The sequence below is a fragment of the Lethenteron reissneri genome, chromosome 26, assembly GCF_015708825.2.
Source record: "Lethenteron reissneri isolate LAM-NWPU_2019-01 chromosome 26, ASM1570882v1, whole genome shotgun sequence".
Lineage (NCBI taxonomy): Eukaryota > Metazoa > Chordata > Hyperoartia > Petromyzontiformes > Petromyzontidae > Lethenteron > Lethenteron reissneri.
In genome coordinates, this window is record NC_083804.1 from 15,843,261 (window position 1) to 15,870,289 (window position 27,029).

At 54.2% G+C, this 27,029-nt stretch overlaps 1 protein-coding gene across 1 annotated transcript in view; it reads right to left on the reverse strand.

Annotated features, from left to right (window-relative positions):
• Nucleotides 1-1,221: 1,221 nt before the first annotated feature.
• LOC133348019 (heparan sulfate glucosamine 3-O-sulfotransferase 6-like) overlaps nucleotides 1,222-27,029 on the reverse strand; it is a 46,778-nt gene continuing 20,970 nt past the window's right edge. The window contains exon 2 of the mRNA XM_061560830.1: nucleotides 1,222-1,858. Within this exon, the coding sequence (XP_061416814.1) occupies nucleotides 1,228-1,858 (631 nt within the window). The 3' untranslated portion in view covers nucleotides 1,222-1,227. The remainder of the gene's footprint in view (nucleotides 1,859-27,029) is intronic.

Here is a 27,029-nt window from a genome sequence, read left to right on the forward strand (position 1 = left end):
GACACACACGTACACATATACATAGAGAGAGATACACACAGCCACGCACACATACACACACACCGCAAACCCACGCACACACACCCAACATCACCCAGACACCCAGACACACACCAACACACACACAACACAGCCAGACACACGCAGATCCACGCGCGCACACCACACACGCGCACAGCCCAAAATAGATTATCATCAGCATTTTTATGAGATTTCTTCAGCGTGGCGCGCCGTCTGCTTGTGCATAATCTTTGTAAACATTATAGAGTTAAGGGGGAGGGGGGGGGCAGCGGCGAGGGTTGCGGGGGCGGTCAGGGCAAAAGTGTCATCGTTGGTGGATGTGGTGGGAAGGCGAAGTGGAGCAGAGGCGAGGTGGTTCTCCAGCCCCCTCTCCCCCACTCCCCCCCCACCTCCAACCACCGCCCCCTCCCCTCCTCCCCCCGCATCTCGGCATCTCAATTATCAAGAGGAAGTTTACATCAGCGAGCGAAGCGCGCGCAGAGTCCGTTAAGCGAGCGGGGAGCGGGTGAAGGTGGCCGCGTGGGGAGAGAAGGGGAGTGGGGAATGGGGATACGAGACACGCAGAGAGACGGGTGGGTGGAGGGGGGTGGAGAAGGGGTGGCTGGCGGGGGGGGGAGACACATGGCCCAGTCCCCCCCCCCCCCCGCTCCAGACACGAGGAGCCCGCGTGAGACACCACGGGGGGGCGAACGACAGAGCGAGGCCTCCCCCCCCCCCACCCTTTACACCCACAAAGAGTTCCATCCTCGCGGAAGGCGACGGCTTGGGCGAGCTGACCGGGGTCAGGGGGGAGCTGGCGAGAGCGAGGGAGCTGCGGCGACTCTCTAATGAGCGCCTCGGTCAGCACCCTCCTCCTCCTCCCCCTCCCTCCCGGCGCGCTGGGAATAAAGCGAACAATCATTGAGAGCGCACGCACATCGATTAGCTCCCAGGAGTATCGGTGAGCCTCGGCGGTCATCGACGAGCTTCGGTGAGCTCTGGCGAGCATCGAAGAGAGTCGTCGCTCACTGCGCGTGAACGTCAACCAGCACGTGTCGACGACTCTTCGCGTAAACCACCAAGCCGAGAGAAAGAGAGAGAGAGCGAGCGAGAGAGAGAAAGAGAGAGTTCCATACAGTCATCAATAAATGCACCTCTCATCCGGCCTCTAGAATTACCCTAGCCCCGCACCACCACCACCACGATCCCCTCCCCCATCTCCTCGAGTCAGTCCCACCCGAAGTCGTGTCCCACCATCTGGTAGAACTTGGAGTTGAAGGGGCGGTAAAACTCGCGCAAACTGCGCACGACTGCCGGCTGGATGACCGGGTGCCTGCGACCTTTGCTCTTGCCCAGGCAGTGCGGGAGGCTGCTGCCCTCGGGTTTCTTGAGGCAGGGGAAGCCTTTGGTCTGGTTGAAGTAGAAGTGCTTGTCCGAGATGATGCGCTTGAGCCCCAGGAAGTCCTGCACGCGCGCCAGCTCGCCCGCCGGGTCGAGCACGAGCCGCTCGCCGCTCACGAAGAGCATCTGCTCGAGCGGGAAGTGTCTCCGCCACGCCTCGAGGTGCTTCGCGTAGAGGCCGATGCGCACGGCGCTCCACGACGAATCGACGCCGCCGCCGCCGCCGACCGCCGAGCGGTTGTGGAAGGCGAGACTCGCGAAGCTGGGCAGGCGCGGCGACTTGGTGAGCGTCTGCGTGTAGTCGGAGATGGCGCGCGTCACGGGGTCGCGCACCACCACGATGAGCCGCGTGTGGGGCGACATGGCGCGGATGAGCTCCGGCGCCTCGGCCGTCACGTAGTAGCTGGGGGTCTTCTCCATCGTGATCTGGCCCTCCAGCGTGCGCGGCATCAGGCTCCTTGAAACGTCACCGAGACAACAGCGCGGGGAGCGCGTCACACACCAAAAGGCAAAGGCAAAAGATTCCAGGCCCCCTTATAGCCTTAACTGATTGGTTGGGGTAAGTGCTGTTAGCGAGCAACTTTGAAGACCGGTAGGCCAGCCCCACGTCCGAACGCCTTTGTCTCCCGAGTGGCGATGTTCACACATCGCACCAGGTGCTCGTTTTAGGGCTGAGTCAACCTAAGAGAAGCCCTGGACCGGTTCAGATAATCGACATTGGGGTTGGCCGTGAGCGGGAATCGAACTCGGGCGCTGGGTTCTTATCGAAGCGCGCTAACCGCTGCACCACCGTTCCCCACGCATCACACACCACACGAGACATTTTTAAAGTTTGCGTGTCTCTCTCTCCCCGTGGGCGCGTGGATACTTTTTTCCCTCCGCTTTTTTTCCCCTCCACATTTTAGAAACATGAATTTAAATCACAGCACCATTGGAACCTCATTTACCAATAGAAAAAATATGATAATTGTTTTTTTACCCTTTTATCTGGCAACAAAACTGACACCTTTTTTTTACAAGGAGTCATGTTTGCATAGACCACAATACCTGCAGTCATAATGCAGGTATTGTGGTGTATGCAAACATGACTCCTTGTAAAAAAAAGGTGTCAGTTTTGTTGCCAGATAAAAGGGTAAAAAAACAATTATCATATTTTTTCTATTGGTAAATGAGGTTCCAATGGTGCTGTGATACCTGCAGTCATAATGCAGGTATTGTGGTGTATGCAAACATGACTCCTTGTAAAAAAAAGGTGTCAGTTTTGTTGCCAGATAAAAGGGTAAAAAAACAATTATCATATCTTAAATCACAGCATTTCGATGATTTTGCTTGCTAAACATTTGCACGTAATGAGCCACTTTGTTGAGCCATCATTTGTGGCCAGGTCGCTTCTGAAAAATAAGTTAATACCTCAGTGGGCTCTACCTGGTAAGATTACAAATATAAAGTTTAGTTTAAATTGTGTATATTTTTTTTAAGTAATTATTTTACCTTTCCTATACTCCTATCGTGGTTGTGTAACGTTTGTTTGTTGCCACGTTCTGACCCGCCCCTACTGGACATCTGTGGGGGGAAAAGCTTTACAGCTCATCAGATTGCTCCACTGTAAATACATATTCTGATTCTGACACACAAAGATCCCCCGTGTAGTCTTAGCACACTGTTGGGGCAAGTGCTGTTAGCGAGCACCTATGAAGGCCGGAACGGCACACGAGGAGCTGGGTGGCCAGCGGCACTCTCAGACACATTCAATTTCCCTCTCTGGTGACGATGTTTACACACACACAAAGACCGCACCAAGTACTCATTTGAGGCTGAGTCGACCGAGCGGGGAGAGGCCCAGGCACGATTCAAATAACCGTCAGCGGTGTTGGTGGTCGTGAACGGACAATCGAACTCGGGTGGGCGGGTTCGTAGCGCAGTGAGGCTAACCGCTGCGCCACCGCTCCCCCCTCCCTCCCACACTCTCGCACAGACACGCGCACGCTGTTCTGTTCACGGTGGGATCCGAGCCATGAGTTGGATCACAACGACTGCCTGGGGCGCTGCGTGCAGTGCGCAGTGGATGCATTTTTTTTCCACCACGGGTGGGTGGGAGGAGGCAGCGAGGACTGGAGTTGAGAATCCCCGGTCCCGAAGAGATTCGAAGAGAAGGTGTAGCAGGAAGGTGGTGAGATGTTAACTCTCTCGCCAGGTATACAGGAGGTCGTGGGTTCGAGTCCGACCCTGACGCCTGCTGCTGCTGTATATTTGGAATTTGCATCTCCTTCTCTCCACGCGTGGTCGTGTGAATTTTTCTCCGGGTCCTCCGGGTTTTCCCTCCACATTTAGAATCAACACGCGTTTAGAGTATTTGGCTGCTATACATTTCCACGTGATAAGCCACTTCGCTATCTTTTGTGGCCAGGTCGCTTCTGAAAAAGAGCTGTATATAGCTCAGTGGGCCTTGCCCGGTAAAGTAAATACAAACTTTAAGTAGTTTAGTTCAGCTCCCTGACCAATCTGCTTTCATCCCTCGGGCATTTAACTCTGAAGCGCGCAGCATACACACACCCGATTCACCAATTTAAGAGCCGAATGGCTCACAGGGCTATACCAAATAAATGAAAAGAAACAAGTGCTCAGGCAAACCCTCTGGTCTCTTTTGAATGTTCAGGCCATCTGAATAGATCTTCGTCTGTTCCGTCGTGTCTCCTGTCCAACCTCTGTGGTCTTTACCCAAAATATTATGTAAAGGCCACCGCTTCTAGTGCTGGCGTTGCCAAAATCTTGCAGAGTGCATTGCGTTGCCGCAAAGCATCTCGGGTAATCGTCCACGATTTGCTTCCAATAGATAACCTCCTCGCGGTGCATCCTGGTAACTTCTGGAACGTTATTCTCCAGAAGGCCAAATCGATTAACCACTCCTGAACCGACCATCTGAATGGTTATTGTCTGAATACGAAAAAAAAGAATAACAAGCCAGAGCAAGGCGACTGTGGCTATACAATGCAAACTATGGACCGAATAGCTAACCCATAGAGGCACGGAGATATACAAACAGACTCAGAGAGACGAGCGGAGATATATAGAGACTGAAAAATAATACTTAAAGAGTCGCCCAGACGCAGAGACAAATAGGGATGCATTAGAGACTTTTCGCAGGAGTGCAATTGTGGCCATACAATGGAAACGATGGGCCGCATAGTAAACTCATGGATACACGTATAAATACATCGATTACACTGGTCAACAAAAAAAACATTTTTTTTCTGGCCTGGACTTTTGCAGCTGTTTCAGACTAATTTCAGGGTGCTTATTCCAAATCTGACCGGAGCTAGCCGGCAGGGACCCGGACTCAGAGCAGGACCCCTAACCCCTGGGACTTGTGTACCCTGCTGTGTAGTATTGTAACAGCTCTAATAAACCCTGGCGAAAGCCTTTCACTTATCTCCGTCTCCGAGTGCGTCCGTGGGAACTTCTCTACACCAGCGTGGACGGCACCCTCGTGGTGTTCACCTTCTGAAGCGCTCGCTCGTCACCGTGGCGTGCGCGATGACACCACAACCACCACGTGACTTTTCTTTTGTATTGCGCGCGGTGCTTTCAGCGCCACAGCGCGTCGATTTGTAGCGTTTAGTGTCATTTGTGTTGCTGGTGGCTTTGTGTATTTCATATTGAAATCGCCTCCAGTGCTTTTGCTGCTGGCGGCAATAAACGTTGTTTAAAGTCAAGTCTCTCTGCTGCTGCAGCCCTCTCGTCGTGGCGAGCAGCAGCAGCAGCAGGAGACCTCAACATTGCCATTTAGTTTCACACGTAGTAGGCTTTGGTGGCCAAATATTATCCACAATAAAGGTTTGTTTTTGGGGGGTGGGGGGGGGGTTGGATCGCGTCGAGAGCACCTGCACCAGGTTGCCCGCTATTTGCAAGAACGGAAGAGAGCGTCTGAATATTCAGGTAGTCCGCCTGAATGTTTCAGGCAGCGTCAGCATCATCGTTATCAGGCATGGTCAGTCCACCGCTGAGTGAGATGCTCTCCCAAGCCGCCCGCCTGCCACCTGCCACCGGCTCTACATTCTGGCAAAAAAAAGGTTCAATAGATAGAACTGCTCAACCCGAGCTATCAATGCTCTCATACTTGCATTGTCTTTGTGCAGTTAACCTTTTGGCGTTCTCTGGTACAAGGCCGGCGAGACGAGGCCATGAAGAAGGATGTCTCTGGTGGATGCCAATGAAGTTTCAAAAGTCACGTAGGTATAAAAAATAGAAATAACATTTTAGTTTATTTTTTTTTATTACATTTTTCATACCTACGTGACTTTACCGAAAGAACCAAAGAGTATGGATGCCTGAAGTCACGAAAGCTTCAAATCAAGATTGAAGTTTCAAAAGGCAATGCACACATTATGAGCGCATGTTTGTTGCCATGTGTTCTTGGCACGAGTGCGTGTGGTTAATGCAGACTCGGTGCCGTGCAAAAGGTATCCATGTGGTGTTTAAAAAGATTGAAGTCTCCTGGTTTTTTTTTTATTGCCAGAAAGGGTAAGACCTCTTCTTATTGTTTCATGATCCTGCGGCGGCTTTTGGCTCAGCCATCGAACAAAGACGGTCGCCGCATCGCGCGCTTTCAGATGTGGATTCTGCGGCCGTCTGGAACGCTCTGTTAAACCATCCAGGTTGCAAACTCGTTACTTTAGAACCGCTTTCTGTCTCTAGTTTGTTGTCCCCCCCCCGCACCTCCGATTAGCACGGTTGGCAACGTACGGTGCGAAAGAAGCTCAACATGCATACGTAGATCAACACACACGAACTAAATTCCATCGCTCCATCTCCCTTCCCGTGGACGTCCCTCCGTTTAATTTCGTTCCATTCCGTTCGGTTCTAATCAGGCACCAACATTACCTTCAACGTTTGACACGGTCCTGAACAGTCTAACGTATTTAAATAAAACATAAAGCGAAGACATGTACGTCACTATTACACTGTGGCCTTACAATTATATATATTCATTTGGTGACGTTTCGGGCAATGGCCCCGTCTCATTGCACAATGGATGCCAGTGTTATTGATGATGATGATGATGAATAGTTTTGTATGTGTTGCAGAAGGAAGGGCCCATTGAGATGTGAGGTCAGCTCTTTACGTCATCTGCGACGGTGCAGATGTCGGGGCAGTTACAGGTCTGACTATTACAGACTTGGTTACATCGGTCACGGTACAAACAGCGAGTATCAGGAGTTGACGCCTCTACTTACGAACATTCAACTTACGAACTTTCAGAGATACGAACAAACCGTTTGTCCAGCTGCCTGTTTGGATTCGTAAGTTCAACCGCCGCGCAATAGATGGCGGTGGTGGCATCTACATCTGCAGAGCATGAAGACCCAGTGGCATCTGCAGGAGATTATATAACTTTTAAAGCCATTCCCCGTGTTTAGTGTACATTCCGTACAACATGTTTGGAATCGACAGGAGTAAAGTTGGACTTCGGAAAAGACCTCTGGAACATAACTCGTTCCTAAATAGAGCAGTCCCCTGTACCCACTGAAAGTGGTGAATTGCGTGTGTGTGTGTGTCTTCGTTATGTATGGTACCACTGCAAAACGCAGCAGCAGCAGCAGCGGCAGAGACATCAGCTTATAAGTTCCAGTACGTCACGCGCATCTATCTTGATTTTCTTTTTCGAGAATGTTAGAATTGTGTCTGCACTGATTTCTAAATGTGTGCGAACAAAGCAATGCGAATCTAAATTATATTCCGAGCACGAAAGGCGACCAAAGTTCGGCTGACAAAATCAGACAGGCATTACACGAAAATATATATATATAAGATTACACAAATACACGTGGCTTAATTTTTCGAGAGAGAGAGCACGTGGCCTGACCTCGAGAGAGAGCGGAGCAAACACATTGAATTTGCGTGATTATGATTGCTGTTAGGCTAGTTAGAGCACCCCCCCTCCCCACTCCCCACCCACGCGTCCTGTGATTACCAATCATCGGGCGCGAGCAATGAGCAGTGGGTGAATTTCCATCACGGAAGAGATTAGACGGACGGGTGGGTAGGTGGGGCAGGCAGGCAGCGAGGACTGGCATATGGAAATCTCCGGTCCCGAAGAGATTCCAAGAGAAGGTGTCGTAGTAAGGTGGTGGCTAGGAGATGTTAACTCCCTCGCCTGGTACACAGGAGGTCGTGGGTTCGATCCCGACCCTGACGCCTGCTGCTGCTGCTGTATATTTGGAGTTTGCATCTCCCTCTCTCCCCACGTGGATTTGTCCCCGGGTCCTCCGGATTTCCCCTCCACATTTGCAATTAACATGCGTTTAGAATATTTGGTTGATATAAATCTCCACGTAATAATCCACTTCGATGAACTATCATTTGTGGCCATGTTCCTCTAAAAAGACTATATACTTAATGCTCTGTACACAACTTAGAAGCGGCAGCAAAAATAACGGTGATCTAGATGACGAGGGGCAGCCCAAGGGCCGAGGAATGAGTGACCGTAACAGAGGGCACACTGCGGGCGGGGGGGGGGGGGGGTCACGAAGGGGGCTTTAGAGGAGGGACGGGACGAGGTGGAGGGGCGAGGGGAGGGGAAGAGAGTGGGCGATGGAGAAGAGGTGAGGCTCTGAGAAAGGAACGGAAGGAGGTTTAAGGAGAGGGACTTCTTGATGTACAGAGGAAGTGTTGAGTCTATGGGCAGTGTTGAGTCTATGGGCAGTGTTGAGTTTCTGGGCAGTGTTGAGTCTATGGGCAGTGTTGAGTCTATGGTGCAGTGTTGAGTCTGTGAGCAGTGTTGAGTTTCTGGGCAGTGTTGAGTCTATGGGCAGTGTTGAGTCTATGGGCAGTGTTGAGTCTATGGGCAGTGTTGAGTCTACGGGCAGTGATGAGTCTATGGGCAGTGTAGAGTCTATGGGCAGTGTTGAGTCTACGGGCAGTGATGAGTCTATGGGCAGTGTAGAGTCTATGGCCAGTGAGTGTTGAGTCTATGGGCAGTGTTGAGTCTATGGGCAGTGAGTGTTGAGTCTATGGGTAGTGTTGAGTCTATGGGCAGTGTTGAGTCTCTGGGCCGTGGTGCTTAATGCACAAGAAGGAGTTTTTTTCTCGTGGAGTGGAGCAAAGAGGTAGACGGATCGAAAACGTGATTGGGCACGGGGAGAAGGAGGGACAGAGAGAGGGAAGATTGGGGACGAAGAGGACGAGAGGAGGTGAAATGGAAGGAGATGAGAGAGGCGAAATAAGATGCATCATCATCACACCACCAACGTCGCCACCACCACCATCATCATGACAATCGCCATCACTACCATCGTCACCGCCAATCAGCATCATCCCTAAACGAATTATCATTAAACCATCAACATCACCACTATCACGATCATCATCACCATCATCGATCTGGGGTCGATAAAACGCCATTTTTACTTTTTTCAAAGCATGAAATTCGAACGTGGTCGTCCCGAAGAATTGACGGGCCCCGTCGTAGCAACGTGGAATTTCCACCGCCGGCTTCTGAGTCGGGCCACTCGCCACCGACGACAGCTTCGGTGCGGCGCCGCGTTCGTTGGAGCGGGGGGTGGGGGTGGGGAGACATTCTTGCTTTTTGGCTTTGATTTGACGCGAGGGCTCCCCTACCCCCCACCCCGAGTCTCTGATCGAGCGAGAGGTGGGGGGGGTTGGTGGTGGGGGGGGGCGAATGTTTGGCAGCAGCGAGCTCGCTAAATGTGCGTTGCATTTCGTCTCCTTTTGAAATCGTTTTTTTTCTCTTTCTGAAATCTCGGGCGATTGTGTAAAGGCGTCATCACCGCCCGGTGGTTGTGTAAGCTGTGGTCACGTGAGACACGCAGGTATCACCCCCCTCCCTACCTACCCCCCTCCCCCCACTTACCCCCCCCCCCCCGCGCCACCCGCTGCCTCCCACAATACACACAAACAAGACAAAGATCACCCGTATAGACTTTGACGGGCTGCAGGGGGCAAGTGCTGTTGGCGAACGCCTTCGTAGGCGCTCGCCGGGCAGGGCAGCGTCACGCCACGCCCGGCCGCCTTTGTCTCCCGAGTGGCGATCTTTACCACGCCTCGCCATCTACTCGCTCGACGCCGAGTGGACCTAGGTGGACGAGGGGATCGAATTGAATCGTCAACGGTGTTGGTAGCGTCTGGCGGACTCCGAGTCGCCGGGTTCGTAGGGCGCGGCGCGCTAATCGCTGCGCCACCGCTCTCCACGGACAGACACAACAGCAACAACAACAACAATCGCCATTCGCTAATAAGCGGCGGTGACGTCATCACGGCGCTTGTGCCAGGCTCGGTGCACTTCGAGGCCACGTGAAGTGTGGCAAGCAGATCACGGAACAGACCCAGGTGCCACGGGTTGACTGAATGAGACTACTGGCAGATGCACCAGCTGCGACCCCCCCCCCCCCTTACTGTGCCAACTTTTTCTTTAGCCGCCCGGCGTTCCGATCGTTGTTGTGAGCATCGCTAACTCAGATAGACACTACAAAGATCCCCCGTAGAGAATTGGCAGATTATAGGGGCAAGTGCTGTTAGCGAGTAGCACAAATGAAAGGCCGGTACGGCACGCGAGGGGGTGGGTGGCCAGCACCACGCCCGGCCGCCTTTGTCTCCCGGGTGGCGATGTTCACACATTGCACCATGGCACTTATTTGAGGCTGAGTCGACCTAGGCTAGTCACCGATTCAAGGTAGACACCGACACACACACACACTCAGACAAAACAAAGGCAGACACGCGCTAAGAAAACACTAACCTTTAAGGACATACATAATGCATGATGAACTAATAAGCACGTATTTAATACACTACACTATAATTAATTACACGCATCAAATATACATGGATTTCAACCTTGACACGTGTTCGGGCTCTTTCATATTTCATGCCCTGCACGCTCCACGTGGCGCTCACGTGACGGAGGGAGGCAGTACGGCCTCTGCTCCCTCGGTGTCAATTCCACGTTCCCGGGGCGAGATCTACCCTATCCAAACCTTCCCTTTCGTTTGGCTGCCCGTGACGGGAGCTACTCCACCCTATGTGTTATATTTTTTGGGGGCTGAAAGGAACCAGTGTGTGGACATTCCACGTTCCCGTAGCGGGGATGTATGCATATCTTCTCGTTCGTTTGGCTTCCAAGAGTCAGGGTGTGGACATTCCACGTTCTCATGGCCGGGGTCGGAATATTGATGTGATGCGACTTTCCACAAAGTGGTACTCGTGAGAGATAGATGATGGTGATTGATGATCGTGAGATACATAGTGATTGATTAGCGGTGGTGGTGGTGGCGATTATGATACATAGACTAATAACGGCATGGATGATGAAGGTTATTGGTGATGATGCTGCTGCTGATGGTGATTGATGATGATGGTGATGATTGATGATATTGGTGGTGGTGATGATGATGTTGGTGATGATGTTAAAAATGTTGATGGTGATTTTGGTGATGATGTTGATGACGTTGGAGATGATATTGATGATGATGTTGGTGATTTTGGTGATGATGTTGATGATGATGTTAATGATGATGTTGGTGATTTTAGTGATGATGTTGGTGATTTTGGTGATGATGTTGATGATGTTGGAGATGATATTGATGATGATGTTGATGATGTTGGAGATGATATTGATGATGTTGGTGATTTTGGTGATGATGTTGTTGATGATGATGTTAATGATGATGTTGGTGATTTTAGTGATGATGTTGATGATGTTGGAGATGATATTGATGATGATGTTGGTGATTTTGGTGATGATGTTGTTGATGATGATGTTAATGATGATGTTGGTGATTTTGGTGATGATGTTGATGACGTTGGAGATGATATTGATGTTTCTGATTTTGGTGATGATGTTGATGATGATGATGATGATGTTGATGATGATGATGATGTTGGTGATGATGATGATGTTGATGATGATGTTGATGATGTTGGTGATGTTGATGTTGTTGATGTTGTTGATGATGATATTGATGATGATGATGTTGATGATGATATTGATGATGATGTTGATAATGATGTTGATAATGATGTTGATGATGTTGATGATGATGGTGGTGATGATGATGTTGCAGTAGGAAAGCTGCAACGTCGCCGTGAGTTGGCAGTGAGCTGAGCGTCAAGGGCCCTGGCACACACGCCGGGGTTGTCTCCCTGTGCCGCAGCAACTCACAGTGCCACGCTCAGTCGGCCTGACCCCCCCCCCCCCCCCACTCTTCCTCCGTTATAGGGGAACAGAGGGGGCCATGTAGTTGTGTGGGGGGGGCGGTTGAGATGGGGGAGGGGGGCATTAGTGACGAGGAGAGAGAGAGGGGGGGGCGAGATTGTCGGAGTGGAACAACGGGCAATGTCATCGCTCGAGACGCGCCTGTGGGGGGTGGGGCCCACGTCACGATTGAAGAGTCGAGGGCGATTAGGGGTGGGAGTGGGGGGTGGGGGGCTGTCTGGAGAGAGGTGGGCGGGTGGGGGGGGGGGGTAGCCCCCCCACCCGCCCACCGCTCTCTGCGCCAACGCCCCCCCCCCCCCCATGCTCCCCACCTTCTTCCCACTGCAAGAGTGCGACCCTAGAATTATGCATTTGTACTGGAGAAATCCGATGAGCTATGAAGCTCTTTAACACTGATGTCCAGTCAGGAGCGGGTCAGAACGGTCACCTGTTGTGCCCCCCCCCCCCTCTGACTATGACGTCACCCTGGCATCACAGCAGTGTCGTTCACTCTGAGAGCGCGAGTATGAAAGTTCTCTTTTAAAGTCTTTTTGTTTCATTTCTTGTTGGCGTCCCGAGCGAGGCGGACACGGCCTGTGCGACTCGGGCTGGCCGCGAAGATCGGGTCACTTGAGGTCAGTTACTCATCATCATCACAACCCTTCGCCCAGGGCTATATCCACTGCTGGATGAAGCCCTCCCCCTATCCGCCGCTCGCGATCTCGCAATGGTTATCGTCCCGACGGCGGTCTGGCGCACGCGAGCGGATTTAATCACTCCATCTCCGCCTCGCGCGGAGTAAGGGGGGGGGGGGGCGGGGGGCACAAGGTCAGAAGGTCATCACGGACGGTGTTACTCGTGGGTGCACAGCTCGCTATCGCGTGCGGCCTTCAGACGCGACCCTGCCACGTCCCGACCTCTCATCGCCACCTTCATGGCCTCTCTCCCCGCTCGTCCATTACTCGCCTCTCTCGCCGTCCATCTCTCTCTTCTCTCCCCCGTGCATCTCTCTCCTCTCTCTCCTCTCTCTCTCCTCTCTCTCCTCTCTCCCTCATGGAATGACCTCCACTGCCCCCGTGCTCCACACACTCCCCCCCCCCATGTCTACTCTCACTTCGCTCTCACTCCCTTATCTCTTCCCTGCGTGTCTCTCTCTCCACCCCATCCTACTCCCTGCGTGTCTCTCTCTCCACCCCATCTTACTCCCTGCGTGTCTCTCTCTCTGTCTCGCACCCCTCTCCCCTCTTCATCTCTCACCGTTCCCGCGTCTGTCATCGCTTGCCCATCTATGGACACTCTCGTTCCTATCTCCTCGCTCTCTCTCTCTCTCACTCTGTCTCTTTCCATTCTTTCCGCTCTCGCACCCCCTGTCCGCTCTCCCCCTCCACCCAAACTATCTCTGCGCGCATCTTCCCCCCCCCCCCCCCCACCACTATCACCACCCCCAACATCGCCTCTCTCAACTCCCTCGCAGCTCCCGCCGCTCTTCGGCCAATCGTGACCCCCCCCCCCCCCCCCCGTATCCTCTCCCACATAGATCGCTCAGGCTGCACGACTCTCAGCTGTTACGGTCTTAACGTTCACCCACCACCACCACCACAAACACCACAAACGCCACCACCACAACCACCACCACAAACACCACCACAATCACCACCACAAACACCACCACAAACATCACCACAAACACCACCACAAACACCACCACCACAATTGCTCCACCACAACCACCACCACAATCAACAACAACAACCGCCATTCGCCACTAAGTGGCGGTGACGTCACCACGACGCTTGTACCAGGCCATGTGCACCTTGAGGCTACGTGAAGTGTCGAACGCCCGCTGGCAGGAGGTCACGGGCAGGGGCGGTTTCTTCATTAGGGCGATTGGGCGACGCACCACCAATGTCATTCAACCACAGTCACGCTCGCCGTCACTGTGCCTCTGGATATAGTCCAATCAGCGTCATGTCACGTTCTGTGGAGTACCGCCTCTTTTTGGGCGATTTCACTCCGGCTGAGAATCGCCCCGAGTGGCCCCATAGACTTACATTCAAAGATGTTTTTTTTCGACCGGGGGGCGCTGCAATGCATTCTCTATGGCTTCCGGGAGGGCTCGCCCTAACGTGCTTACGTCATCATACGTGCTTACGTCATCATACGTAAGCACGTTTCATCCAACAATATAATTTGTGGCCACCTAGTGAAATCTTTAATAAAATAAACTTGAGTGGTTTGTTTTAATAGTGAGTATAGAAACAAACAAGATGTATTGTAAGAGTCACTTTATTTTTCATTAATATTAAAGAAGTGAAGTTGCCTTTACATGCTTAAGCTGTTAATTTATCCATTGCATGGGTGGACCTTATCCTTATCAATCATCCAGACATTTGCCCCCCCTGAGAGATTTTGCAGGAGCCGCCACTGGTCACGGGGCAGACCCAGCAGGTGCCACGGGTCGACTGACCGAGATGACCGAGATGACTGGCTGATGCACCACCTGTGCCCCCTACTGTACCAACTTGCTGTGCTTTAGCCACCTGGCGCTCCGCTCTTTGTTGTGAGCGTCACTCCTCCGCCCTCCGTTGCCATTGGAGGGCGACTGCCTCCAACTGCCCAGTAGCGTCCTTCACGAGCCTCCTCCACAGAGGCCGATCTTGACACCGCTAGTACCAAGTCCACTCAGCTCCACGTCCTCCTGTACCACATCACTCCATCTCTTCTCTAGCCCGTGCCGCGCCCGCCTAGCCCCCTCGATCCGGCCGAACAAAAGCTGTTTAGGCATGCGGTGGCTGGGCATGCGGGCTACATGACCCAGCAAACGCAGCCTTTGCCTGCCGGAGGAGCTCACTGATGGGACTTTGCCCAGATCTTTCAAGGATTTGTGAGCTCCTCACACAATCCAGCCTGGTTAAACCCAGGATGGATCGTAGGCAGGCCAGCCCACCACAACCACCACCACAACCATCACCACAATCAGGGGAGACGTGAGGGGGGAGGGGAGACGTGAGGGGGGGGTGGGGAGACGTGAGGGGGGGTGGGGAGACGTGAGGGGTGGAGCGGGAGACGAGGCGGGGGGTGGAGAGGGGGGTGGAGAGGGGGTTGGAGGGGGAGACGAGGGGGGGGGGAGACGTGAGGGGGGAGGGGGAGACGTGAGTGGGTGGAGGGGGAGACGAGGGGGGGGTGGAGGGGGAGATTGTAAGAGGGGGCAGCTCAAGGAAGGAGACGGAGCGATGGAGTCAGCGAGAGAGCGGGAGACGTGAGGGGTTCGGGGAGCTGATGAGATTGTGAAACTCCGCGAGACGTCCTCGCAGTCGCCTTTGTCAGGGCGGCGGGCACTGTCTAGGTAGCAGCACGTATGTTTGAGTGCGTGTGATTGCATGTCGTATGTATGTTTGTACGCATGTTGCATGTATGTTTGAGTATGTGTGTAAGTAAACATGGTGTATGTTTGAGAATGTGCGTATGCATGTATATATGTATGGTGTATGTATGTTTGAGTATGTCTGTACGTATGTAGGTACGCATGTTGTATGCATGTTTGAGTATGTAGATGCGCATGTTGTATGTATGAGTACAGTATGTTTGTATATATGTAAACATAGTCTGCTCGCTAACAGCACTTGTTTCAATAGCCTGTTATAGGCTGTACGGGGGAGCTTTGTCTTTGTGTGTGGGGGGTGTGGGAGAGAGAAGAGATGGAGTGATGTGGTGCAGGAGGACGTGGAGCTGAGTGGACTTGCCTATGACTGGTACCAGCGGTTTCAAGATCGGCCTCTGTGGAAGAGGCTCGTGAAGGACGCTGCTACTGGGCAGTTGGAGGCAGTCGCCCTCCAGCAACAACGGAGGGCGGAGGAGCGACGCTCACAACAACGAGCGGAGCGCCGGACGCATAAAACACAGCAAGTTGGCACAGTAGGGGGCACAGGTGGTGCATCGGCCAGTCATCTCGGTCAGTCGACCCGTGGCACCACCTCGGTCACTCCGTGACCTCCTGCCAGCGAGCCTTCGACGCTTCAGGTGACGGCCTCAATGTGCACCTAGCCTGGCACAAGCGCCGTGGTGACGTCGCCACTGCGCTCCAAACCCGGTGGTGACCTCCGTTTGGTTCCCCAACACGGCGAACATCAGTGGCGCGTGATATCAGAACCGGCGCTGGGCATCCCCGTAGGTCTACTCAGCCTGAAATGAGTAATCCGGTGCGATGTGTGCTGCTGTGTGTCCACACCAGCGACTCGTGCCGTCGAGCGGGCCTAGGTCTACTCAGCCTGAAATGAGCACTACGCCCGTTGTGGTGTGTAAACATCGCCGCTTGGAAGACAAAGGCGGCCGGGCGTGGTGCTGACTCGATTCCCGTAACCCGCATTCGTAGGCACTCGATCACGGCGCTTGCCACAGCAGGTCTCTCTGTCGTGGAGCTTGGAGGATCCATTCATTGTGCGTTGTGTGTTGTGCTTTGTGCGTTGTCTGTGCGGGGCGGGGGGCACAAGGATCGTGCCCCCCATTGTGAACACTCACCAAGGACGCGTGCCTGTGTGTGTGTGTCTATGTGTGTGTGTCTTTGTGTGTGTGTGTGTCTTTGTGTGTGTGTCTATGTGTGTGTCTATGTGTGTGTGTGTTTATGTGTGAGTCTGTGTGTGTCTGTGTGTGTCTGTGTGTGTCTGTGTGTGTCTTTGTGTCTGTGTGTGTCTTTGTGTCTGTGTGTGTGTCTGTGTGTGTCTTTGGGTCTGTGTGTGTCTTTGTTTGTGTCTATGTGTGTGTGTCTATGTGTGGGTCTGTGTGTGTCTTTGTGTGTGCCTGTGTGTGTCTATGTGTGTGTGTCTTTGTGTGTGTCTATGTGTGTGTGTCTATGTGTGGGTCTGTGTGTGTGTCTTTATCTGTGTGCCGGTGTGTGTGTCTGTGTGTAGTGGGGAGCGGTGGTGTAGCGGTTAGCGCGCTGCACTACGAACTTGGCGACCTAGGTTCGATTCCCGCTCACGGCAAACACCAGTGACGATCATCTGAACCGGTCCTGGGCCTCCCCTAGGTCGACTCAGCCTCAAATAAGTACCTAGTGCGGTGTGTAAACATCGCCGCTAGGGAGACAAAGGCGGTCGGGCGTGGTGCTGGCCACCCACCCCCTCGTGTACCGTTCCGGCCTTCATAGGTGCTCGCTAACAACACTTGCCCCTATAGTCTGTTAAGGCTATACGGGGGATCTTTATCTTTGTGTCTGTGTGTGTGTGCCTGTGTGTGTGTGTCTGTGTGTCTGTGTGTCTATGTGTGTGCCTGTGTATGTGTGTGCCTGTGTATGTGTGTGTCTATGTGTGTGTCTGGTGCTGGCCAACCACGCCCGCGTGTGCCATTCCGACTTTCATAGGTTGCTCGCTACCAGCACTTGCCCCAACAGTCTGTTACAGGCTACACGGGGGATCTTTATCTTTGTGTCTGTGTGTGTGTGTGCCTGTGTGTGTGTGTCTGTGTGTCTGTGTGTCTATGTGTGTGCCTGTGTATGTGTGTGTCTGGTGCTGGCCAACCACGCCCGCGTGTGCCATTCCGACTTTCATAGGTTGCTCGCTACCAGCACTTGCCCCAACAGTCTGTTACAGGCTACACGGGGGATCTTTATCTTTGTGTCTGTGTGTGTGTGCCTGTGTGTGTGTGTCTGTGTGTCTGTGTGTCTGTGTGTCTATGTGTGTGCCTGTGTATGTGTGTGTCTATGTGTGTGTCTGGTGCTGGCCAACCACGCCCGCGTGTGCCATTCCGACTTTCATAGGTTGCTCGCTACCAGCACTTGCCCCAACAGTCTGTTACAGGCTACACGGGGGATCTTTATCTTTCTATTTTTTGTGGGGAGCGGTAGCGCAGCGGTGACCGCTCTGCACCACGAACCCGGCGACCCGAGTTCGATTCCCGCTCACGGCCAACCAACACCGGCGACGATTCTCTGTACCGCTTCTGGGCCTCCCCTAGGTCGACTCAGCCTCAAAAAAGTACCTGCTGCGGTGTGTCGTAAAACATACGCCACTGGGGGGAGGCAAAGGCGGTCGGGCGTGGTGCTTGGCCACCCACCCCCTCGTGTACCGTTCCGGCCTTCATAGGTGAGTCGCGCGAGGCACGAGTGTGACTGCGCGTGTGAACCACACGCGCGCGCGTGTGTGGTTCACGCGCGCGTGAACCACACACGCGCGCGCGTGAACTACACACGCGCGCGCGTGAACCACACACGCGCGCGCGTGAACCACACACGCGCGCGCGTGAACTACACACACGCGCGCGTGAACCACACACGCGCGCGCGTGAACCACACACGCGCGCGCGTGAACCACACACGCGCGCGCGTGAACCACACACGCGCGCGCGTGAACTACACACGCGCGCGTGAGCCACACACGCGCGCGCGTGAACTACACACGCGCGCGCGTGAACCACACACACGCGCGCGTGAACCACACACACGCGCGCGTGAACCACACACACGCGCGCGTGAACCACACACACGCGCGCGTGCTCAATGTTAGGGGGGGGGTTAAGAAGGGTGCTAAGAGGGCGCGGCACGGGCTACTACGGGAGGCTGTGGAGCTGAGTCGACTTGCCGCTGACCGCTACCAACCCGGTGTCAGGATCTCGGCCTCTGCGGGAGGGAGGCTCGTGAAGGGAGGTTCGGAGGCAGTGGCCCTGCAGCAATGGCGAAGGGCAGAGGAGCGACGCTCACAACAACGAGCGGAACGCCGGGTGGATAAAAACGCAGCAGGTTTGCACAGGAGGCGGCACAGGTGGTGCGCATTTGCCGGTCGGCTCATGGCACCTGGGTCTGTGCCGTAACCTCCTGCCAGCAGCGAGCCTTCGACACTTCACGTGGCATCAAGGTGCACCTAGCCTGGCACAAGTCGTCGTGGTGTCCGCAGGCGTTCGTGGCGAACGACTGCTGTTGTGTGCTGCGAGCGCGCACGTTTGGCTGCGTATGGGTTTCTCTTCGTGTGCATGCGTGAATATAAATTGTGTGTGGTTGTGTGGGGGACGGGTTGTGGCTGTGTTCGTCTGTGTGTGGTTGTGTATCTGTGTGCAGGTGGTTGTGTGTGTGGTTGGGTGTGTGGTTGGGTGTGTGTGGGTGGGGTTGGGTGTGTGTGTGGTTGGGTGTGTCTGTGTGCAGTTGGTTGTGTGTGGTTGGGTGTGTATGCGCGTGGTTGTGTGTGTGTAGTTGGGTGTGTCTGTGTGTGGTTGTGTCTGTGTGTGGTTGTGTGTGTAGTTGTGTGTGTGTAGTTGGGTGTGTGTGCAGTTGGTTGTGTGTGGTTGGGTGTGTATGCGCGTGGTTGTGTGTGTGTGTAGTTGGGTGTGTGTAGTTGGGTGTGTGTGTAGTTGGGTGTGTGTGTAGTTGGGTGTGTGTGTAGTTGGGTGTGTCTGTGTGTGGTTGTGTCTGTGTGTGGTTGTGTCTGTGTGTGGATGTGTGTGTAGTTGTGTGTGTGTAGTTGTGTGTGTGTGTAGTTGTGTGTGTGTGGTTGTGTGTGTGTAGTTGGGTGTGTGTAGTTGGGTGTGTGTGTAGTTGGGTGTGTCTGTGTGTGGTTGTGTCTGTGTGTGGTTGTGTCTGTGTGTGGATGTGTGTGTGTAGTTGTGTGTGTGTAGTTGGGTGTGTGTGTAGTTGGGTGTGTCTGTGTGTGGTTGTGTCTGTGTGTGGTTGTGTCTGTGTGTGGATGTGTGTGTAGTTGTGTGTGTGTAGTTGTGTGTGTGTGTAGTTGTGTGTGTGTGGTTGTGTGTGTGTAGTTGGGTGTGTGTGTAGTTGGGTGTGTGTGTAGTTGGGTGTGTCTGTGTGTGGTTGTGTCTGTGTGTGGTTGTGTCTGTGTGTGGATGTGTGTGTGTAGTTGTGTGTGTGTAGTTGGGTGTGTGTGTAGTTGGGTGTGTCTGTGTGTGGTTGTGTCTGTGTGTGGTTGGGTGTGTGTGTGTGGGTTTTGTTGGGTGTGTGTGTGGTTGGGTGTGTCTGTGTGCAGTTGGTTGTGTGTGGTTGGGTGTGTATGCGCGTGGTTGTGTGTGTGTGTAGTTGGGTGTGTGTAGTTGGGTGTGTCTGTGTGTGGTTGTGTCTGTGTGTGGTTGTGTGTGTGTAGTTGTGTGTGTGTAGTTGGGTGTGTGTGTAGTTATGTGTGTGTGTAGTTGGGTGTGTGTGTAGTTGGGTGTGTGTGTAGTTGGGTGTGTCTGTGTGTGGTTGTGTCAGTGGGGAGCGGTGGTGTAGCGGTTAGCGCGCTGCGCTATGAACCTGGCGACCCGGGTTCGATTCCCGCTCACGGCTAACACCAGTGACGATTATGTGAACCGGTCCTGGGCCTCCCCTAGGTCGACTCAGCCTTAAATGAGTACCTGGTGCGGTGTGTAAACATCGCCACTAGGGAGACAAAGGCGGTCGGGCGTGGTGCTGGCCACCCACCCCCTCGTGTACCGTTCCGGCCTTCATAGGTGCTCGCTACCAGCACTTGCCCCTACAGTCTGTTCAGGCTATACGGGGGATCTTTGTCTTTGTAGTTGTGTGTGTGTCTGGTTGTGTCTGTGTGTGTCTGTGTGTGTCTGTGTGTGGTTGTGTCTGTGTGTGTCTGTGTGTGTCTGTGTGTGTCTGTGTGTGGTTGTGTCTGTGTGTGGTTGTGTCTGTGTGTGGTTGTGTCTGTGTGTGTGTGTGGTTGGGTGTGTGTGTAGTTGGGTGTGTGTGTAGTTGGATGTGTGTGTAGTTGTGTGTGTGTAGTTGTGTGTGTGTGTAGTTGTGTGTGTGTGTAGTTGGGTGTGTGTGTAGTTGGGTGTGTGTGTAGTTGGGTGTGTGTGTAGTTGGGTGTGTCTGTGTGTGGTTGTGTCTGTGTGTGGATGTGTGTGTAGTTGGGTGTGTGTGTAGTTGGGTGTGTCTGTGTGTGGTTGTGTCTGTGTGTGGTTGTGTCTGTGTGTGGATGTGTGTGTAGTTGTGTGTGTGTAGTTGGGTGTGTGTGTAGTTGGGTGTGTGTGTAGTTGGGTGTGTGTGTAGTTGGGTGTGTCTGTGTGTGGTTGTGTCTGTGTGTGGATGTGTGTGTGTAGTTGGGTGTGTGTAGTTGGGTGTGTGTGTAGTTGGGTGTGTCTGTGTGTGGTTGTGTCTGTGTGTGGTTGGGTGTGTGTGTGTGGGTTTTGTTGGGTGTGTGTGTGGTTGGGTGTGTCTGTGTGCAGTTGGTTGTGTGTGGTTGGGTGTGTATGCGCGTGGTTGTGTGTGTGTGTAGTTGGGTGTGTGTAGTTGGGTGTGTCTGTGTGTGGTTGTGTCTGTGTGTGGTTGTGTGTGTGTAGTTGTGTGTGTGTAGTTGGGTGTGTGTGTAGTTATGTGTGTGTGTAGTTGGGTGTGTGTGTAGTTGGGTGTGTGTGTAGTTGGGTGTGTGTGTAGTTGGGTGTGTCTGTGTGTGGTTGTGTCAGTGGGGAGCGGTGGTGTAGCGGTTAGCGCGCTGCGCTATGAACCTGGCGACCCGGGTTCGATTCCCGCTCACGGCTAACACCAGTGACGATTATCTGAACCGGTCCTGGGCCTCCCCTAGGTCGACTCAGCCTTAAATGAGTACCTGGTGCGGTGTGTAAACATCGCCACTAGGGAGACAAAGGCGGTCGGGCGTGGTGCTGGCCACCCACCCCCTCGTGTACCGTTCCGGCCTTCATAGGTGCTCGCTACCAGCACTTGCCCCTACAGTCTGTTCAGGCTATACGGGGGATCTTTGTCTTTGTAGTTGTGTGTGTGTGTCTGTGTGTGTCTGTGTGTGTCTGTGTGTGTCTGTGTCTGTGTGTGTCTGTGTGTGGTTGTGTCTGTGTGTGGTTGTGTCTGTGTGTGGTTGTGGTTGTGTGTGTGGTTGTGGTTGTGTGTGTGTGTAGTTGGGTGTGTGTGTAGTTGGGTGTGTGTGTAGTTGGGTGTGTGTGTAGTTGGGTGTGTGTGTAGTTGGGTGTGTGTGTAGTTGGGTGTGTGTGTAGTTGGGTGTGTGTGTAGTTGGGTGTGTGTGTAGTTGGGTGTGTGTGTAGTTTGGTGTTTCTGTGTGTGAATGTGTCTGTGTGTCTGTGTGTCTGTGTGTGGTTGTGTGTATCTGTGTGTGTAGTTGGGTGTGGTTGTGTGTGTGTGTGGTTGTGTGTTTGTGTGTGGTTGTATGTGTCTGTGTGTGGTTGTGTGTGTGGTTGTGTGTGTGGTTGTGTGTGTGTGTGGTTGTATGTGTCTGTGTGTAGTTGGGTGTGTCTGTGTGTGGTGGTATATGTCTGTGTGTGGTTGGTTGTATGTGTGTGGTTGAGTGTGTCTGTGTGTGGTTGTGTGTGTCGGTGTGTCTGTGTACGCGTGGGCGTCTAAGAAGAAAAGACGGACTGAATGAGAATGCATCTCTGACGCCGCAAGTCTGGAGACAAAACAGAGCACGTGGTCTCCACGGGGGGGGGGCAAGGTTAGGTGATGGTGGGGGGGGTGGGGAGTAGTGGTCGTGGTAGTTGTGAAGGTGATGGTGCTAGCCGTGGTGATTGTTTTAATGATGATGGGGATTGCTGATGGTGGTGATGGTTGTTACGACGACGACGACGATGATGATGATGGCGATGGCGACGCGACAATGAAGATTGTGATGATGATGATGATGAAGACGCTACTCATGGTTCTGGTGGTTTGGATGATGTTGACGTTGAAGGAAGTGGTGGCGTTGACGATGGTGTAACCGATGGCCGTTAGTTACTACCATGATGATTTGATGACGATGGTGATAATGGCTTTAATTCTAATGATCCTGATTGTTTAAATGATGGTGATGATGATGATGGTGGTGGGGTGATGTTGATGATTATGCTACTGATGAGGGCGATGTTACTGCTAATACTTGTGATGCTGATGATGCTGCTGCTGATGACGATGTTCCTGCTAATGCTGCTGCTGCTGATGAAGATGATGAGAAGAGTCGTGAGCTGATGATGGCAATGATTATGCTGATGATGATGCCGATGATACTGCTGCTGATGGCGATGCTACTGTTAATGCTGCTGATGCTGATGACTATGCTGATGATGCTGATGATGAGAAGAGTCGTGAGCTGATGATGGCGATGATTATGCTGATGATGATGCTGATGATACTGCTGCTGATGGCGATGCTACTGTTAATGCTGCTGATGCTGATGACTATGCTGATGATGCTGCTGCTGATGATGAGAAGAGTCGTGAGCTGATGATGGCGATGATTATGCTGATGATGATGCTGATGATAATGCTGCTGATACTGATTACTATGCTGATGATGCTGCTGCTGATGATGATGAGAAGAGTCGTGAGCTGATGATGGCGATGATTATGCTGATGATGATGCTGATGATACTGCTGCTGATGGCGATGCTACTGTTAATGCTGCTGATGACTATGCTGATGATGCTGCTGCTGATGATGAGAAGAGTCGTGAGCTGATGATGGCGATGATTATGCTGATGATGATGCTGCTGCTGCTGATGAAGATGATGGAGAGCTGATGATGCTGATGACTATGCTGATGATTATGCTGATGATGATGCTGCTGCTGATGATGCTGATGAAGATGATGGTGAGCTGATGATAGCGAGCGGGACTGGCGCCCCGCGGTGAGCGCACGTTCGGCAGCCCCCCCCCCTCCACTGCCCCCTCCCCCCACATCCCCACCACCCCCCTCACTCTCATACAGATGCATTATTAACGCGACCTCCATTCACTCTACCCCCCACCCCCCCTACCCCCGTGGACCCCCCTCGCTGGGAGTGAACGCTTCACGCCGGGGCCTGGCTGTGATCACAGCCGCGTTTAGGAGACAATCGATCCGGTACGGGGTCCTGATCCCCCCCCCCCCACCCCCTTATCCTCCATCCCCCCCCCCCCCCCCCCCCCGCGTGGTCGAGGTCGGGATTCGCTGTCTCCAGTGGGAATTCTCCCTCCCCGAGCCGGCGCCTCCTCCTCTCCACTCCTCCTCTACCCCCCCCTTATCCTCTACTCCCCCCCCCCTCCTCCTCCACTCCTCCACGTCTCCTCCCCCTCCTCTACCCCCCCTCCTCATCCTCTACCCCCCCTCCTCCACTCCTCCCCCTCATCCTCTATCCCCCTCCTTCTCTACTCCCCCTCCTACTCGCAGCAGCTGCAGCAGTGCCAGGAATATCGGTCGCATTCACAGCAACAGCAGTGGTGCCATTGTGCAGCAGGGCAGTATCAGCAGCTCCGTGTCGGTATCAGTGGTGTTGGTCTGTATCGCCAGAAGCAACGGTATCGCAATTATCAGTAGCAGCGGTATCAGCATTAGCAGCGGTATCAGTGATGTATCAGCATCAGCGGTGGCAATGGGAGCAGCAATATCAGCAGCAGCTGCAGCTTGACGGGCGACAGTACCATTAGCACACGCAGCATCAATAATATCAGCATCAGCAGCAGCAGTCATTTCAGCATGACTATGTATTATCTCTCTCATCCCCTCGCCCAGATCGCGCCCATCACTCCCTCGTCCCGCTTGCATCCACATCGACATCTCCCTCCCTCCCTCCGTCGCCTCCCCCTCCCTCCCTCCCTCGCTCCCCCCCTTCATCCATCCCTCGCTCCCCCCTCCCTCGCTACCCCCTCCCTCCCTCCCTCGCTCCCCCCCTCCCTCGACTCCCCCTCCCTCGCCCCCCCCCCTCCCTCCCTCGCTCCCTCCCGCCCTCGCCTCCTCTCCCTCCATCCCTCCTTCGCTCCCCCTCCCTCCCTCCCTTGCGCCTATCCCCAACATCCATCCATCCCCATCCATGCCTGGTTAATCAGCGCTCATCTCTGGATCTCTTCCAGGCGCACAGTACCCCCCTTTCTGGGGTCCTGAGTCCCTGGATCGATCGATCAACTGAGCCCCCCCCCCCCATTCTCCCCCCCCCGCCCTCCAAATCCCCCCCCCCCCCCCCCACTGCCCTTTCCCACCGCTCAGACCTCATTTTGAAAATATCTCATTCGTCCGCGTGACAGCTCCATCTGTGAGTAAGCGCGGCGGGGTTTGCTGGTGATGCCGCCCCCCCCCCCCCACCACCACCCCCCCCCCGATTAAAATTCCTGTCGCGGGGGGTCACACTACCGTGACCTCCCCCCACCCACCCAACCCAACCCCCCGAAATGGGCAGCCTTTGTTTACACAACACGGGGGCCGCGCGCGCGCGCGCGTGCGTGGGCAGGCGCGGGGACCTCGCGAGATCCAATTTCGTGGAGCAAATGAAGGGGGGAGGGGTGGGGGGGCGGCGGAGGGAGGGGAGGGGCGGGGGGGGAGCAAAAGATGTTGACAAATATATTTGTGTGTGGGGGGGGGGTTAAACCCACGGTTGCCGAGTGGCACGCACGGACGGTACAAGGGTGGGGGGGGGCGCGGATCGAAACGTCAAGCGGCGAGCAACAAACAGCACCGTTGTTGTTTGTTTAATTTCTCAAAGATATAACCGAAACCGATTTGAATACGCGTTTCTAGATTTTGACCGAGGTTGGAACCCCGAGATCATGGGTAAGTGAGTGGGTGAGTGAGTGAATGAGTGGGTGAGTGAGTGAGTAGGTGAGTGAGTGGATGAGTGAGTGGTTGAGTGAGTGGGTGAGTGAGTGGTTGAGTGGAGGAGTGAGTGGTTGAGTGAGTGGATGAGTGAGTGTTTGAGTGGAGGAGTGAGTGAGTGAGTGGGTGAGTGAGTGGTTGAGTGAGTGGGTGAGTGAGTGGTTGAGTGAGTGGGTGAGTGAGTGTTTGAGTGGAGGAGTGAGTGAGTGAGTGGGTGAGTGAGTGGTTGATTGAGTGGGTGAGTGAGTGGTTGAGTGAGTGGGTGAGTGAGTGTTTGAGTGGAGGAGTGAGTGAGTGGGTGAGTGAGTGTTTGAGTGGAGGAGTGTGTGATTAGGTGAGTGGTTGAGTGGGTGAATGAATGAGTGGTTGAGTGGGTGGGTGAGTGAGTGGTTGAGTGGGTGATTGAGTGTTTGAGTGGAGGAGTGTGTGATTGGGTGAGTGTTGAGTGGATGAGTGAGTGGGTGAGTGAGTGGTTGAGTGGATGAGTGAGTGGGTGAATGAGTGGTTGTGTGGATGAGTGAGTGGGTGAGTGAGTGGTTGAGTGAGTGAGTGGTTGAGTGGATGAGTGAGTGGTTGAGTGAGTGGATGAGTTGTTGCGACCGGCAGTGAACACAGTGTGCGGGATGAGATGGAATAGTCAGTGTCCGGTGGACCGAGTCCTCGACACGGGTGGAGGAATCGATGATTGAAGTTCACGGGAGCAGTCGCCCTGGTGGTAGTAGCGATAGAAGACGACATCAGGAGACGACTGGCAGCGGGCGAGTGCTTGCAGCGAGTCAGCGAGCGCTGGATCATCGCTCACGCTGAATGATCTACACTGGAACCTGCCAAGTCCAATGAGGTCGGATTTCAACCTTGACCGAAGTGTGTGGTTTGTACAGCAGGGTTGACGACGGAGGCTTTGAGATGGAAAATAAAACCAGACGTCCCCGATGCCTCCTTTGCCAGCGAGGTTACAGAGCCGTCCCGTGAAACCTCATTGAAGATTTTTGTGCCGAGCAGATTCGCGTTTTTTAACTGTGGTTACGAATATCACGCCATGATATTCGGAAGCCACTGGAGCAATGCACTTTCAAATCTAGATCGAGAACTAATTGATTTGAAACTTCTTCTTGTTGTTGTTGTTGTGTTTAGTTTGGAGTCCTTCCCCGGCACCTCCGAGTAGCGCGGTCGGCGCTGTGAGCGCGGCGCTGTGAGCGCGGCGCTGTGAGCGCGGCGCTGTGAGCGCGGCGCTGTGAGCGCGGCGCTGTGAGCGCGGCGCTGTGAGCGCGGCGCTGTGAGCGCGGCGCTGTGAGCGCGGCGCTGTGAGCGCGGCGCTGTGAGCGCGGCGCTGTGAGCGCGGCGCTGTGAGCGCGGCGCTGTGAGCGCGGCGCTGTGAGCGCGGCGCTGTGAGCGCGGCGCTGTGAGCGCGGCGCTGTGAGCGCGGCGCTGTGAGCGCGGCGCTGTGAGCGCGGCGCTGTGAGCGCGGCGCTGTGAGCGCGGCGCTGTGAGCGCGGCGCTGTGAGCGCGGCGCTGTGAGCGCGGCGCTGTGAGCGCGGCGCTGTGAGCGCGGCGCTGTGAGCGCGGCGCTGTGAGCGCGGCGCTGTGAGCGCGGCGCTGTGAGCGCGGCGCTGTGAGCGCGGCGCTGTGAGCGCGGCGCTGTGAGCGCGGCGCTGTGAGCGCGGCGCTGTGAGCGCGGCGCTGTGAGCGCGGCGCTGTGAGCGCGGCGCTGTGAGCGCGGCGCTGTGAGGGCCCGGCCGACCACCTTTGTCTCCCCAATTAGACGCCACGCCAGGTGCAATGTTCACTAAAGGGTGAGACACCCAGACAACATTACCAACAACGACGACGATAACCTCAATTGGCAACTACGTGGCGGTGAGGTTACCACGGCGCCTTGTGGCAGGCCGGGAGAACACTTTGAGGCCGTCACTGAGGTGTCGAAGT